Below are 18,328 nucleotides of genomic sequence, written 5' to 3' on the forward strand. Positions count from 1 at the left end.
TTGATCAAATTAATGATGTAAATAAATGTACATTTGTCATGTCGGGGTTTTTATAGCCTACTATACGGCAAGGGGTTTCCTCATTGTTGAAGGACGTACGGTTGCATATTATTGCTGACATTAACTTCATTTGAACTCTGGTGAATAGTTGTTTTATTGGCAATCGTACCACATTTGGTATCTGAACAAAAATCCTTTATTTACATAAAGTTAATATCTTTTTGTTTTTTTTTATATTTTTTTTTTCGCTTCTTCACATTTTCACAAACCTTACAGAATGTTTTCCGTATGTTATTGAACCCTGGTAAAATAAACGACCAGCTTCCATTGCTATATTTAGGAACAAACCACATATAAGAATCTTTGAAATGGACAAGTTATATTTGATTGCGTCATTTCTATAGAATTCGAGGTTGAATTTATATATGTATAAGATTAGATGTGTGGTATACGTTAATAAAATGGCAACCTCATGACTCAAGATAATAAACACCTTCCAGATTGCAACATACAGTTTTTAATTTTAGACAAGTGTCTTTACAATATATAAAGCTATAATATGTTTAAGTAGTCCCTAGTCTATAAAAGTAATGAATAAATTTAACAGAAACAATCAAGCAAAAGTAATACATGTATCAGCTAACAATTGTAGTATTTTTGGTAATAATAGTAGCTAGTATTTATGTTTTGTAGAAATATATGGAAATTGTGTCCATGGGACACAGGTGATGCCCTCGTTAGCATAAACGGACATAACTCAAGAACGGTGACGCAACCCCGTTGTCTGTGTATTGTGGATTGTGTATAGGTTTCATAACATTTGTTTGAGGCAAACTAAATGGAAACTAAATTTGATACGTACGTACGGACGGACGGACGGACAGACTGACATACGGACAAGGGTAACACTCAATGTGCCCTCTGCTGAAAATAATTTCTATTTAGGGGCAATTGACTGCTTTAGTTGATTTATTTGTAGATCGTCTTTTGCTAAACATTTTTGTCCTTAACAGTTTCTCTCGATCTTTTATTGATTCCGCAAAGATTGGTAAAAATAATCATCAAGGACAATATCTCGTGTAAGGGTTAAAATAACAATTTTGCATTGTTAACCTATTAGTAGATCTTATTTTTCTTAACATTTTAACTTCACAATTTCTTTCTATGTATTATAGTATTCGCTAAAAAAACTTTAAAATTTGCAAACAATTTATATTTCAGGGGCATTAAATCCTAAATGGGTTGTCATACTTTTTTGATGATTACATAAGAGATAAATTTGACCTGTTGATAATATTTACCCTGACGGTAAACTAATGAAATGTTTGAGATATACGAAAAAGGGATTGTTACCCATACATTTTATTTTGAGCAACAATGTTTGTTGATGGATGAAATGGTTGTTTCGGAGAAATACATCTTTTTAAAGTTACGACGACGGATGACGGACGGACAACGACGACGGATACCAAGTGAAGACTAAAGCACTAATGACTTTTTAGCTATAACAAATTGTAGTGGTATCGTTGAATATTAAGGAACACATTCCAATAAACTGTCAGGGTTATAAATTGTAAAAAAAACACTATTATTATGATTTTTTATTATATACTTTTCTCATTACTAATTTTCTATGGCCAAAAAAAAGATTGAAATACTTTTTTTATTTCTAAAATACTAACGTATAAAGATATAACTTTTCTTCACTATAAAACTAACAAGTCTGTAATTTCTTATTACACAACATTACCAATATCTCACCGGCAGAGTAATTTGAAACGAAAAGTTTAGACAATCGTTATTGAAAGCCAATCCATAGGGTATATTTAGTCCATCATTTGTTGTTTTATAGTTTTAAAAGATTTAACTTTAAATGAAAACAGCTTAAGATTTGATGCTTTGTATTCCAGAAAATATACATTTCCTTTTTTGTCGCTTTTAACAGCGATCATGTAGTCAGTATCTTCAGCAGAGATTGGGACAACTGTTCAATCTAGTCTTACGCTTTTCAATGTTGATTTTCCTATATAAGCATGAGCATAGTAAAGTTGATTGTTTTGTCAAACTGATAAAGAGTGAACTGAATATTTCCTAAAATAAAGTGTCTTCCTTAAGCCACCGATCTTACTAATTATGGATATCTTGCCGTAACCACTTACAGCAATTTGGTCGTCAATAACAGCAATACCATATACATAAGATTCATACGTTGGTACTTAAACCAGTCGACCCTTCCTCATTGTAGCCATATCTACTACCTAAACGGACCTTAAAAGTGGTAGTGTGACCCATGCTGTATTAACATCTATTGTTTCCCGTCCATTTGAATTATTGCCAATTGATGGCCCTTGTCCGCCATAACAAATAAACTCGAACCATACATATTACACAGGAATAATCTGTTGTCCTTTGTCACACCTATCTCGACGATTTTTTCACCAGGCACCTTTAATTTCACATCTAGCTGAAGTTAAGTTGGACGCTTTCTCTACTGTTGCAGGAATTGCGCTTGCTGAACCTTACATGGTTTTTATTTGATATCAAGGAAACAAGGAATGCCTCTTTGATTTCAACTGAACCAAATGATTTTGCAACTGACTACAAATCGGACTCTTCGAATGAAACAGATAGATCTTTCTAGGACCACAGAAGTTTTTAAAAAATCATTAGTATGAAAGTTCAGTTCTTCTTTAATATTATTTATCAACATAAATATTTGACTCTCAGATCCATTTTTCGATACATATTCAAACTGTTCAGAAATATTTTGTATCTTTCTTCTTCGATCACAGATATTTTCAAGGTTGTCGTTTGCTTCATCTGAGAGGTCTGTATGCATTTTGTCTATTTCAAACATTAAAGCTGATTCAATTTTCTCAATGCGCTTTTCCAATCGTGCTCTGAAGTTTTTAACATCTTGCTGAACAGCCAGCTAACTATCTTTAAGATTGATCATTACCTTTTTGCTTTTATCTTCCAGTTCGTTTACTGCGGAACTTAATGTAGTGACATCCTTGACCATTTCTTCATACATGGCTGAACTTTTAACCCCTTTTTCCAATATGTCAATTGGAACCAACTTTACACATGAACGACAGCATAACGATTCATGGTCGGAGCGAAAATATTCTAAAACCATATCGGGATGAACTTTGCAAGATTCATTGACAACTAATGGTTCACCTTCAATGACGTTGATATCTATTATATGATGGGTATCAAAAGTTTTAATGCTTCCGTGAAAATCTACGCAATCTGAACATAGCACGTCTATGCAGTCTGTACAGAACTTTACAGCTTTGGTGGATTTACTTGGTCTGGAACAGGTTCCACAAAATATGTTTGGGGATTTTGACGCCATATCCTGGAAAAGACAATATAAATAAAAACGTATAAATGGCTTCTGAAGGAATGCATTTAATACTTCGCCACAAATCAGTTAGTGTTGAAATCATGTAGAGATTCACAATTCGTAGATGTTATGATAGAACGTAATCGTGCGTTAAAATTTTGATATGGGTTTATGAGTTATCGTTTGAAATTTGAAAAATTGACCATAATTCTTGAATGATAAAAATACCTATCAAACTCCAAATGTAGTGTGTCTTTTTGAGTAATGTGGACATTGCATGAAGAAGTAATTTTTCTCTACTGTTACTAGGTCAACTAGCAATTTATTTTCAAGGGAATCGTGATGTTTCAAAAGATTGCTAGATATCTGTATTTTTTGTGCGTCACTCTTTATGCAGATGTACACTTTACACATACTGGTCGGGGAAGAAGTGTTTTCACTTGTCTTCGCCCTTTTACATACCAGGTAAGTCAGAACTCATCTACTCGATATTTATCACACTACTCAAGACTGTTTGCACCTAACATCAGATTCACATAAAACATATAATTTCCTTTATTAACCACGTGGTTGATGTACAGGATGTTGCCAGAGTATCCTTTAAAGTATTCATCACATAAAAGTTTTTTTCTCATAAAACTCAGTGTATTTTGCACAAACTAGGCACGCAATGCAGCAATTTTTCCCCTTGTACCTCAACACGAAGTAGAAGCCGCCTGAATCTATCCATGACGAGGACCCGGGAAATTCCAATACTTCAGTCGACACTCTGTTCACCGATTACGTAACCCAATACTAGGTACCAACCAATAGCAACTATGAAATGAATAGAAAATCGACAAAGTAAGACGAGAAACCTCAAAGTACGGTGTAACAGCACGAAATATTTTTTAAGAAGGTAGTTCATGTATCACATCTAAACATATACATCTCACTCAAATACCTTTTGAAGAGGCAGTGAACAAATGACCTTCTTAACTAAGCATTTCGTATTGCTTACAATTTCTGTCTGTATACAAAGGTTTAATGCTAAAACTAACTTAACATTGTCGTTTGATGATAATAACTTCTTTAAAGTAAGTGGATAGGAATATTCACCTCGTCTGATTTTCTGTTTTATATGGTTTTCAAGATATTATACCTGCATTTAACTAACAAATGGTAAACGCATGGACAAAATTTAAAAACATGCATTTAGAACTATCATCACTTTTATTAAATTCTGTTTTCTATTAAGAATTACTGAATGAAATATTGTTTGTCGATTAGCCGTTATTGTATCGTGAGGAATGTAAAACAGTTTAAAGAGGGGCTTCTTTTAGAACATTTAAATGCATTGTTTAAGTTCTTTCACATTATTATCACCAGAAACTCGTTTCATATTACTTAAATGATAAATCAAGTGAACTTTTATTCAAATTGGTTCGTAGTTAAGAAGTAGATTAAAATAGTTTTACGACGACATACACCAAGGAAGAAAAAAATGAATATATATATTGTTCTCTCTGTTTAAATTTTATTTTTAAAGGATCTTAAATTTACACAGAATATTTCAAGTAAAGTCAATAAAGCCAATATTGTTCTTGATTTGATTAACAGGACATTTAGTTTTGAAGATCAATCTACATTTTAGCACTATGTATTGCACGACCGTGTTTGGAATATGAAACATCGTAATGAAACAAGCATTAAAGAAGAGATATCATTTCTGTTGAAAAAGGGCAAATGAGAGAACCTAAATTAATTCCTGATATGTGTGTTATGTTATTAAAGATCAAAAGTACTCAAATACCCTTCTCTTACTCACAGAATGAGTCGTGTTGATATGATACGAAAAAAATAGTGTTATAACTGTGATTAGGACTTATACCCTGATGCGGATCCAGGATTATGGAAAAGGGGCCAAGGGGCCAAGGGCCACCACACTAAACAAAGTTTGGAGTGGAATCGGTAAAATGACCTGGCATCCCGCCTCTGATATCCGTGGACTTAATTACATACTATCGAGCCTATATGTAACACAACATTTCGTTTGAAACAGTTTTCACAACGCGTAATAAACGATTGGAACAATCTGCAAGCTAGTGTAAATGAAGCAATTGCAATAAATATAGACCGGCATATGGAGACGTTGATGTACAAATTCAGTAACTGATACGAAGACACAATGAAATAACTTATTGTACCAGGAAGTTTATCCTGTTTTGACGTATTGTTCCATGATTATTAAATGTTTGCTTACTTGTACTTATTTTACAAATTGTAATTTGTGACTAAACTGCAATTACACACTTATGTAATTGATTAATTACTGTCAATTTACCTCAGTTTCGTAATTAATGTTATCACAGTACGCCCATGTATTCAGTCTTTTCAGTCTATGAAGAAATAATATAAAAAATGTGGTGTACACTGAATAACACGCGTGTTAATTCGTAAAGAGAAACTATATTGCAGTCGTTCCTTATATTTTAATTCTAAATTCCATGTATAAGGAGTAAATCATGAAAAAAACAGTAATGACGTCACGGTTTCATGACAAAATTTTGTCTATGAGCTGATAGACAAAAACTATCAGCCAATGAGAAGACATGTTACATCCAAAATTAAATTATAAGACATTAAAACTAGATATTACACATAACTGATTCGTATATTCCCAAAACATTGATATTGAGCCATCTAGGAATACGGCGGTTGTTATCAAACAGTCCCTTTCTATGATTGTTGGCGTTTGATTTTGTTTAAGTGCAGTTCAGTGTTTCTGTTGTTCCGTTGTTTTCCTCTTATAGTTGATGTGTTTCCCTCGGATTTAGTTCTAACCCGGATTAGTTTTCGCTTGATCGATTTATTACTATTTAAAAGCGATATACTACTACCTTTATTTATTTTCAAAAAAGCTGTTCGTGGATTTCTGTCGGCAATAAGTGCATGATCATGATTTGTTATCACGTTTATCTAATTTTTCCGTCGACTTTTTTATTACCTTAAAAGTTTATAATAAACTAAGGAACATTTTAAAAATAACCGGATTAGATATTTTTTTTTTTTGGAAAAAAGTTATGTATTTTTTCGACAAATTATTGAATTGTTGCATTAAAACAGAGTAAAATCAAATTGAATTATGCTGACAGGTACATGTAAGTCCGGAAGGGATATTTTCTTTCCATATTTCGATGGTGCATACTGATTTATGGTAATTTGTATCAAAATTTCGTGGAGAAACCAAACTAATGTAATAATTTTTGTATTGTAAGCCTTAAATGCAAAGCTTCAATTGATCAAACATACAATGTTTTGTACCTTTTTTATGTCCGTGCTTTTTATATCCGACTATACAGTATGGGTTCTTTTCATTGTTGAAGGACGTACGTTTGCCTATAATTGCTCACATTCACTTCATTTGAACTTATTTTTGTCTCATTGGCTATATTTTATATAAAGTAAATATAATTTTATTTTTTTTTTATTTTTCACATGATCACAAAGCTTACCGACTGTCTAAATATTTTTAAATATTATTGAAACATGATAAGTTAAAAGACCGGCTTCTATGGCTATATTTAGGAACAAACACATACGAACTGTTTAAATGGGCAAGTTATATTTCTGTGTGCAATTTGCATGCGTGCTTGAATTAGTATTAATATATTTCTCAAAAAAAAAAGTTGGGTATACGTCCATGAAACTGCACCAAACGACGAAAAATAACAAAACACATTCTATAGCGCAACATACAGTATTCAACTAAAACAAGTGTCTATACAATAAAACAAGCTGTAAATAGTCCACATTCTACGAAAGTTGTGAATAGATTTAACGGAAACAATCAAACGAAATATCTGCCACATCATGTTAAGCATCTTTGCTTATATTTGTTAGAATTTGAAATTGGATATGCGATATGAATGTGAGGGATGGCCAACCCTTGAAATGGACACTATTTACTGAGTTAAACATATTCCAACTGATTTTTATAACTTAGAGCATGTCATTCAGGGTTTGATTGGTAGTTTAAGTATATCATATTTGTTTTTCGTTTATTGTTTTGTAAATCAATCAGGCCGTACGTTTTTGAATTGTTTCATTTGTAATTTTTGGAGACTATTATAGCCTGCTTTGTGATATGTATTTTGTTTGATAGTTGTTAACTTATAACCCCGGTTTTTGGTGGGGTTTTTGTTTGTCAGTCTCCAGTAATCCGAAAAGATTTTTTATCTATGGACCCAGGGTCCCCCGCCCCCGCAAAAAAAATAAATCTATGGCTCATTTTTAGAAATAATGGGCAATGTTGTCAAATGAGTGGGTCATTCGTTTAACAACAAATTTAAAAAAAGTGTATGTTTCAACAAAGAGGTACTAACCTTTATGAGTTTAATTGATATCAGGGATATTGTTCCTGTGCTTTTGTAGTTTCAGTGAATAAAAGTAATTTTAGTTCATGGTGATTTATTTGGCCAAAGACATACAAAAAATATATTTCTCTGATGTAACTAAGAATGACATCGTATTTGTCAATGAAATGTAACGTTATCACTCAGAAATAAAACTTTTTAAGACTTATAATAAAAACTATAAAACAACAACATATGAACAGAAAACACAACAGAATCATAAAGAAATACTGAAATCAAAAATAGACATCTCATCTGGACTGATGTTTAAAACCTGTACTTTTAATTATTGAAAAATCTACGATATTTGATTAAATTTCATTCATTTGAGAGAACACGACACTTGAACATACAAGTATAATATATTATATAAATATCAAATCATACAGTACAATACACCATGTACAATCATAGTAGTAACATAATAGAAGATGAAAATAATAATTGTTACTCTGTATTATTATTGGGCAAAAATAATAAACTGGGTGACTAGAACTATTACAATGGCAGACTAAAAGTAGCTGATCTAGATTTTGTGGCACAAGATTGAAGAAAGAAGAAATTAATCTTAATGAGAAAAGTAGAACAATTAAATTCTAAGTTAGTTGAAATGATTTTTGGCAAGATTCACAATACATTTTGATGCCAGCATACAGTAACCAGGGCAAAAACTTTTCGCAAACTGGGCGATATTTACAAATATCTTTATTTACAATGTTAATTCTGGTACTGTCACCTTGGTCAAGTTCATGTTCTTTTGACATTAAATTTGGGTCTTCGTGGACTGCCAAACTTTCTTCCCGAAGTTCCGTATTATAGGATGTTGTATGCATTTCCTATGCATTTCTTGTATAATTATTATTATTTTATCGCAACCAAAAAAAGACAGAAGGGTCAGAAGACAAAACATATTAGCTGTAGGTGTGTTTACAAACTTTATAAACGAACCATGTTACAGACCATAAAAATTGACAATGACAGTTAAGCACCTCTTGTAGACAAATACTATATTAAAAAAAAAACCTTGGGTTTTCAATAGAAATTACAGCAAGATTACTTTGAAGATTATAATTTGAGAAAATTTCTCGTCCGTACTAGCCAACTTTCACAGAATTAAAGTTGTTTATTTTGAAAATTTAGATCATGGATGATGATTAATTACGTTTTTTAGGTAATCAGATATTCCGCACATTGATATCCTTAATTACATAATTGAAAATCCCGAGACAGCCAAGAACTGTGGGTGGTGCTCCTGTCATTGGCGGGAACACAAAAAAGTTTTGTACATTAATATGGTGACACGAAACACGATCTGAAATACATTTGACGATATCTAAACGTTTAGATACGCTGCGAAAAAGTGTGCGCCACACTGGCGCTGACATTGGTAACTCTACATGCTATATGCACCATTTCTGGTCCAAAAAGTGCAATATGTGCATGGCACTAGACCTTCCCAAACACTGGAATCTTTAGTCTTTTTGGCTGTGTGTTGTATACTGTTGTTTGTCATTTGGTCGTTTTTTGTTTATGCTGTGATGTTTACACTTTAAGTTATTTCCGACTTATGAGTTTGAATGTCCCTTTGGTATTTGCGCTTTCTTTGCGACGAAGATAAATATATAAGACGTCAAATTTAGTAACTTAAAAAACGCGAATTTGATGCATCGGAAACAAATGTTTGCACAGGCACTTGTTTCTATTCATGGGAAGGTCAACTATCCATATATATATAGAAGAAGGTGGCTAACGAAATTGTTTTAGGTCACGACCGTCTCTGCTTTGAACGCTTTTTGTAACCTTTTACTGAACACAAACAATCCCTACCTTATATGAATCGATTCATTGAATATTTTCTTCAACACTAAACATATTTTATATCCCCCTCAGTGTTTACCTTTATGGTAATCTAAATATTATTCACTTAACCATGGCGTAAACTTGTATTACATAATAATTTTCATATAACAGACTATTGGATAATTAATAATCGATATGTTCCCATCTGAAATCGACACTTATGTGGAAAACTGATATCGACATAGACGGACTACTGATTAATCTTTAGATTATAAAACACAAAATTGTTCATCTAACATGGAAACATAGTATTGATATTTTGTATTGCCTACTGCATCAATAAAAGGAAAGAGGACACCAAGAGAACAATAAAAAAACATCCGCTTTACAATTGACGTTTAATGGCCAAAATGAAATTTATTCATAATAAATTCTGCGGGCCTTAGTATTCCTTTCGTTTGTTTTTTGTTTTTGAAGATGGGGGGGGGGGGGGGGGTAATGCTGTGGTCTTGGGATCATGACTTATGGTTTTAATTGCCCAATTAAAATCTCTCACGTGTTCGAAGCTTCAATATTTTATTTTCTTAATATGTTATTTAGCGTGCTGTTCGTTATTTTAAAGCATTGTTTTTTATAACGTTAAAATTAGCTTTATACATTTATTTTAGCGATGTTTGGTAAACGCTTTTCAATCCTTATATTCTGAAATTTTGAACTGAATTGAGAGCTTTAGTTAAAACAAACTAATCGTATAGTGCAAGTAGACATTTTTTCAAGGCTCAACAGAATCTTTTGGAGATATTTTGGATATTTTGGATATTCCAGTGGAAAAGATTACATGAACATCCGCACGAAATTATGTCAATTTGATATGTTTTGAACACTGCTTTTCTCTTCATCGATACATTGGGTCATATTTGTAACATCCTAGTTCACAAAATAATTTTCTGAAGGATTTATTAATTTTTGGTGTTTTTACACTTTCAGCTTTATTGGCTAACTAATATTTTTGGTGGCCATGCATTTTTTTTGTAGAGGAAGCCGGAGTACCCGGAGAGAACCTACGACCTTCAGCAGAAATTAATACTGGTAATCCGTCATTTAAGATTTAACATTTTGACATTTATATTTTGTTCGTATTAAAAGCGCAAGACAACCAAAGACTTCACCTCCACAGTCAATATATTTGTAGAGCATGTTCTTAAATATATTGAATTGTAAATAATTTAGTATCACTTGGTATAATTTTATATAAAGATGTAACAATGATGATTACCGATGTTTTGTTTCAATTGGTTTTTCAGTTTCATTTGAGATATCCGAAAAAAAAATTTCGAAAAAATACGACAAAAGCATAAACCATCTTTTTTCAGACAATGTGAGTTAAACGTTCCAATACTCCAGTTTCCATGTTTGAGACACATTTCAATCGTGTCCGATTGACGAAAGGACAGTGTACTAAATTTATACGTATATTGACTTTATCTAGTAAAAAAATGTAGATATATCGTGTATTATCAAGGAACACCTTCCAATACAAACTAACATTATAATGAACAGCAATATTATTCTGAAATATTTGTTACGTTCTAGTATTTTAGACATATGTCTTTTGCCTGTATACACCCTTCTCCATGTCACTATTAAAGGAATATTAAAACTCAGTTGTATTTATCAAATTATGTAACTATCATTAATTTTCACAATTATCAAACTGTACCAATCAATCACTGTTGTGCACTCATCAAAATTTTTCTTCTTTACTACATTTTTCTATGGCCATAATAAGTTGGTATACTTTCCCCGACCTCATATAGGCATACATAACATACAGAGGTTTAATTTTCGTTTGCTATATAACTTACATTGTTTTTTATTTCTGATTACACAAAAATACCAATATCTCACCGGCAGTGCAATTTGAAATAAACAGTTTAGAAAAATCTTTACTGAAAGCCAAACCATATGGTCCTTTAAGTCCATCTTTTGATGTCAGTATAGTTTTAAGAGATTTATTTTCAAACGAAAACAGCTTAAGATTTGATGATGTTGATTCCAGAATGTAAACATTTCCTAATTTGTCGCTTTTAAAATCAGTCATGTTTTCAATACCTTCAGCACAGATAGACGCAATTGTTCCATCTAGTTTAACGCTTTTTAATGTAGATTTTCCTGTATCAGCCTGAGCATAGTAAAGTTGATGTGTATGACCAACTGAAATGGAGTAAACTAGACTTTTTCCAACCTCAAGTGACTTCTTTAGGTCACCGGTTTTGCTGATAATGTGTATTTTGCCGAACCCACCTACAGCAATTTGTTCGTCAATAATAGCAATACCATATACATATAAGTGAGAGTCACACGATGGTACTTTAATCAGGCGACGCTTCTTCATTGTAAGCATATCTACTGACTGAACGGACTGTTTTTGTGGTAGTGTGACCCATACTGTATTCTTGTCTTCCTCCATAGCTATTCCCCACTGTTTCCCGTCCATTTGAACTGTTTCCAATGTTTTGCCTTTGTCTGACATAACAAATAAACTGGAGTTAAAATGATTACACACGAACAATCTATTGTCTTTTGACACACTTATGCCTACAAGGTTTGAATAAGGTACACTAAATCTAACATCTAGCAAAAATTTAGATGGAAGCTTTATCTGTTGTTGCAAACATTGCGCTTGCTGAATCTTACATAGTTGGTATTTGACATCAATGGAAGCTTGTTTGATTTCAACCGAACCTTGTGATTTCATAACGAACTGCAAATCGGACTGTTTAAAAGAGACAGAGACATCTTTTTGTGACGACAGCAGTTCCTGAAAATCATTTGCATGGCAGTTCAGTTCGTCTTTAATCTTATTTATCAGCATAAATATTTGACTTTCACATCCATGGTTCGATATAGTTTCAAACTGTTCAGCAATATTTTGTATCTTTCTTCTTTGTTCACATATCTTTTCAAGATTGTCGTTTGCTTCGTTTTAGAGATCTGTATGGATTTTGTTTATTTCAGACATAAAAGTTGCTTCATTGTCTTCAATGCGTTTTAGCAATCGTGCTTTGAAGTTTTTAACGTCTTGTTGAACAGTCATCTTACTATCTTTAAGACTGACAGTTGACTTTTTCTTTTTATCTTCCAGTTCGTTTACTGCGGAATTTAATGTAGTGACATCTTTGACAATTTCTTCATACCTGGCTGAACTTTTGACCCCTTTTGCAGATACTTCAGTTGGAAGTACCTTTTCACATGAGCGATGAGCACTAGCCATACATGACCGACAGCACAACGTATCATGGTCGGAGCAAAAATATTCTAAAACCATATCTGGGTGAACCTTGCAGGATGTACTGACAACAAATGGTTTACCCTCAATGATATCAATATCTATCATATGGTGTGTATCAAAAGTTTTAATATTTCCGTGATAATCTTCACAGTCTGAACAAAGAGCATCCTCGCAGTGTGTACAGTACTTTACAGCTTTGTTGGATATACTTCTTCTAGAACAGATTCCACAAAACTTGTTTGAGGATTTTGAAGCCATTTCCTTGAAAAGACAATACATGTCAAATTTTAAAATGGCTACCAATTAAAGAGCGCATTATGTACCCTTCACGAATCAGTGATTACTGACATAACATAAATGTGCGATTAAATAAATGTTAGTGAACGCAAAAAAGCAGTGCATTTAAAATATTTCATATGGTTATAAGATTTACCATCAATTGAAAATTCGTCCACATTTCTTAGAATTGAGAATGGAGACACCAACCCCTCCAAAGAGCTGAAAATAGCCAAAGACCACCAATGGGTCTTCAACGCAGCGTTAAATATCCTGCACCCGGAGGCGGACTTCAGCTGACCCTAAACAATAATATATACTAGTACAGCAATTAAAAAACACACAAGACTAACAAAGGCTAGAGGTTCCTGACTTGGACAAGGGCATAAATGCGGCGGTGTTAAACATGATTTGTGAGATTTTCCCTATACATCTAGCCAATGTGGAATACACAAACACACAGCAATACGCACAGTAAAACTTAGTTTAAAAGAAGTCCGAGTCCGATGTTAGAATAGGTAACAGAAGAAACTAAGCTAAATGACAATGATCAACATAAATTAACAAAGGACTACTAGCAGTTACTAGCAGTTACTGACATGACAGCTCTAGACCGCAATTAAACTAATCTAAATATGAAAGTCAAGAACACTCCCTCCCGTTAGGGGTTGAGTATCATGCCTTCCCAAATTATACGTGAAGAGCATAACCCGAATCATGCCATCAACTGGTTTTAGAATAAATGTGTCTATTTGCGACTCTATGAGTTAATCACTGTTAATTCTAAAAGCCATCTTATAAACTTGACAACAGTATCATAACTATATCCCGTCTGAATAAGTCTGTTTGAAGGTTTGGTGATCTTTTGAGGTGAATTAAAGGCGACATTTGTGTGCTTTGTATAGAATATTTTAATTAAAAAATGGGATGTGATATACCTGAATGTTTAAGATGTCTGCACGTTTGCGAATGATGTCCTTAAGTCGATGATAACATTTTATCAAATTTTGACAAGATTGTGATATTGAAAACCCTGGTGTAATATTTTTCCAGTAATACAGATATTTCTTTCGTTCAAATCAAATATGCAGCTACATACACGAGAAAATCGAACAAGGGAAGGTCACCATCTAAAAATGTATAAATAACAATAGGAGATGAAAAATCATCTCTTTTATCGTAAATTTTAGTATAAAGCTTCCCGTTAAAGATACAGATATCAAGATCTAGTAAAGGGAAGTGTTCATTGTTAGTATTAGCTTTATTTAAAGTAAGTTCAAAATGTTCAAGAGGATAAATCTCTTTAGTGTACATATTGAAGTCGTCAATATTGAGAGCCAATATATCATCCAAATATCTAAAGTGATATTAAATTTTTGTATCAGATATTGTTTCGATGGGTCTTTGCTGATTTTAGTCTGTATTGATTAAACATAAAACTATTAAACTTGATATGTAGTTTGTCTTTCTGATGAGTGAGTGAGGACATCGTTTAGAGATTTGATTCCAGTTATTGAACTAAATACCAAATATATAATCTACATCATTTACACTCTGTGTTATTCAAATGTCACATAGGTTTCATCTCTACTACGTTAGGCATATACTGCATTTACATTTATAATACTAATAATAAAAAAGGTATGCTGTCCAGTAGTTTTGTTTATGTCTAGTAAAAGAGGGAAAAAAGATACCAGAGGGACAGTCAAACTCATAGATCGAAAACAAACTGACAACGCCATGGCCAAAAATAAAAAGACAAACAGACAAATAATAGTACAGATGACACAACATAGAAAACAAAAGACTAAGCAACACGAACCCCACCAAAAACTGGGGGTGATCTCAGGTGATCCTTAGTAAAAGGTATACAGTAACAAATAAAATTGAGAATGGAAATGGGGAATGTGTCAAAGAGACAACAACCCGACCAAAGAGGTGACAACAGCTGAAGGCCACATATAGGTCTTCAGTGCAGCGAGAAACTCCCGCACCCGGAGGCGTCCTTCAGCTGGCCCCTAAACAAATATGTATATGATAATGGACGTCATACGTAACTCCAAATTATACACAGGAAACTAAAATTAAAAATGATACAAGACTAACAAAGGCCAGAGGCTCCTGACTTGGGACAGGCGCAAAAATGCGGCGGGGTTAAACATGTTTTTTGAGATCTCAACCCTCCTCCTATACCTCTAGCCAAGGTAGAAAAAACAGACGCACAACAGTACGCACAGTAAAACTCAGTATACGAGAAGTCAGAGTCCGATGTCAGAAAAGGAAACAAAAAAAAAATAAACAAAATGACAATAATACATAAATAGCAACAGACTACTAGCAGTTACTGACATGCCAGGTCCAGATCTCAATTAAACTGATTGAAAGATTATGTCTTCGTCATATGAATATCAGGCACAATCCCTCCTGTTAGGGGTTTAGTATTATACCGTCATAAAATATATGAGAAGAACATAACCCGTGTCATGTTTGGTGATATCATCTATATTTTAATATTACCAACTAAATGTATTTATTTCATTTACTTTAATAGTGCATGTAAAAACTAATCATGACATACTGTTTGTTAAATCCATTTTTTCTTTATTAAAATATTATGTTTAAAAATTATGCTGGTTATTATTTTGCTTTTTCTGGTCGCCGTGATTGGCAAATTTAATATTTGTTTGTTTATTTGTTTGTTCGTATTGAATATTATGTGACTCATGTAAAATGCTTGAGCGTACTTGGAAGAAACGTGTTTTTTGAAAGTCACAAATAAAAAACACTAGGGGAATAACCTTTTTTTTGGGTAATGTGTGACTTTTAACGGGTTTTCATTTGTAGCTACTGATTTGAATTGCTCACCTGTTTCAGAGGTGAGAGACAGAAATGCTACACTGATCAATTTATGGTTGCATTCGTATTGCATTGCACTTTCGTAGATCTTGTAATGAAAAACGATTGTTGCTGTTTACAGTTTCTATCTACAAAGTTTTCAATTTAATTAACGTGTCCATTACAACCGGTTGCGGCTGAGTATTTATATATCCCATACAAATAAACGAAAGACCATCTTGACCAATGAATGGCATGTATTATCTGATGGGAGATGTCTAGTGATGACCATATTTCTACACCCAAGTGTATCCTTCGGTTTGTACAATTTTGAAATGTTTGTTTAGTCAACAAATGATCAATTGCTCTTAATAAAATAAATGTATATATACAAATCTAACTGCCAAAGCTATGTTTCTATAATAGAAAAACAACGATATTGGATATCCATCCATGACAAAAATCAATACATGCATTGCAAAAACAAAAGAAAACACACAAAAAGCAAAGGAACATCGACTGTTCTATCACTGTTAAACTTAAAGCGATGAATTGATTTGTATTCAGGACGAGAAATAATTCACTTATAATAAAATAATTAATATTTCTGTCTTTCTAGTACGATGCCCTGGATCAGAATGTCGTAGTTCGCAAAAAGATAAACAGTCTGCAATCCTACTTGGTCACATTATCAGAGTCGACTCATGGAGTGCTGAGTAGAGAATCAGCATTTCCTTTTTATCCTGTCATGTTCTTTGTTTTATGCTTTGTTTTCATTCTGGCAACTCTATGTTAGCTTATCGTGCTACTGTTTGCTTATCTCAGATATTTAATGTAATGTCTATCTGTTTGTTTATGTTGCAAACCCTTTTACTTTTGCTTTTAAATTGTTTTCCCCACACAAATGCATTCTTCAAAATAAACGTTTAAGCTATGCATGCAAATTATTAACTCTGGCTTTCTATGTTCAATCGTATCTGCGCATGGATGAGGATCTGGATGAGGTTTGCAGAATAGAGAATAATGGGCAAACAGTGCAGAATAAAGGGTTGAAAATATAAAGAATAGAGAAAACAAAATAAAGGGGTGCTCAAATATAAAGAATAGAGAATACTGGGCTAAAATATAGATTATAAAAAACTGACCGACAAATGTCAAGAATATAGACATGAAGGAACCCCATTCAAACTTGCATGTGTTGTTATGTATTTATTGTTTGAATTGCATTCGTTTAGTTGATAATAAAAGGTCTCAAGAGATTATGTTTTCAATTGCTTTATTCATGATGACTTTTAATAAAGCTTCATGTAAGTATATGTAGTTTGTAGAATAATCAAATTAAAACACATACCCCAAAACTTTCTACTGAACCGCCCTTTTCTTCAAATTATTGTACAAGGAAGTATATCCTCGAATTATTTACGTGTTTTCTTTAACTACTACTAGACTGCAATTTCACAATTCAATAGTTAGTTATATACATATAACTTACCTTATAAGTTTCGTTATCAATATCATTACAGTACGACCATGAATTCAGTCGAGCGAGAAAAGGGTAGATAACTAGTAAATATTTACTACCTTCACCTTAACTTTATGTATCTTTGTGTAGATTCGCATAGATACATGTGTTTTGGTCTATTTATAGCTGTTATAATCAGTAATAAGACATTCAGACTAATCAAATCAACATGATTCGGTCATAACATTGGAAGAAAATCGCCTTCAAGTCCACATCCATGTTTTATAATATTTTTAAATCGTAGAAGCATAATATTTGTTATAATGCACTTACTTAAATCGATTACAAGGATTAATTTAGGGAAAAAAAACTTTTGGTAAAAAACCCTCATAAGTCATTAACATTTCAGTTTTAAATTATGATAATTTTCAGTCAAAAGATCTTTTGTGAAAAAAAAATATAATTTATAATTGATCTTGCAGTTGGTGAATATTAGCTCCGTAACAGAGGTATTATTGCTACTTTGGGATATAAACAACTTCTTTCCGTAACTGATTTGTTTAAAGAGCTTGTAGTGATTGTTTTGTCATAAATTTACGAACCATATCCATTCTTTTGTATGACCTATCAAACTTAGGGCAATTAATCTGCCTACTTTTTTCCGACATGGATGTCATGAATTTCAGAGATACTTTATGCATATTTTTAATTTTGTTATACTGTCAAATTCGAACTACACTAGAGCCTTGCGGTTCACACTATTATGTTATAATATAAGGGATTATGTAGCAGCGTGTCAAACATATAAGACTTTATTGAAAATGTTTTGACTAAAAGTGCAGCTAGGAGTTTCTTCAAGGACACACTATTCCAAGCCCTAACGACATAAAATAAAACCAAAGGCATAATGAGGTTTA

At 32.7% G+C, this 18,328-nt stretch overlaps 1 protein-coding gene and 1 long non-coding RNA gene across 2 annotated transcripts; both read right to left on the bottom strand.

Moving 5' to 3' along the window:
- Positions 1-1,644: 1,644 nt before the first annotated feature.
- On the bottom strand, positions 1,645-5,716 carry LOC127713019 (uncharacterized). Its single transcript, XR_007987363.1, has 2 exons — positions 5,676-5,716; positions 1,645-3,364 (listed from the first exon to the last, which is right to left on the bottom strand). It is a non-coding gene; the product is annotated as an uncharacterized LOC127713019 (long non-coding RNA).
- A 5,265-nt stretch (positions 5,717-10,981) lies between these two features.
- Positions 10,982-17,489, bottom strand: LOC127713018 (uncharacterized). Its single transcript, XM_052219617.1, has 2 exons — positions 17,442-17,489; positions 10,982-13,099 (listed from the first exon to the last, which is right to left on the bottom strand). Exon 2 carries the CDS (start codon positions 12,419-12,421, stop codon positions 11,420-11,422), a length of 1,002 nt encoding a protein of 333 aa, XP_052075577.1. The 5' UTR covers positions 12,422-13,099; positions 17,442-17,489; the 3' UTR covers positions 10,982-11,419.
- Positions 17,490-18,328: the final 839 nt, after the last annotated feature.

Source organism: Mytilus californianus, unplaced genomic scaffold, assembly GCF_021869535.1.
Source record: "Mytilus californianus isolate M0D057914Y unplaced genomic scaffold, xbMytCali1.0.p SCAF_8, whole genome shotgun sequence".
Classification (NCBI taxonomy): Eukaryota; Metazoa; Mollusca; class Bivalvia; order Mytilida; family Mytilidae; genus Mytilus; species Mytilus californianus.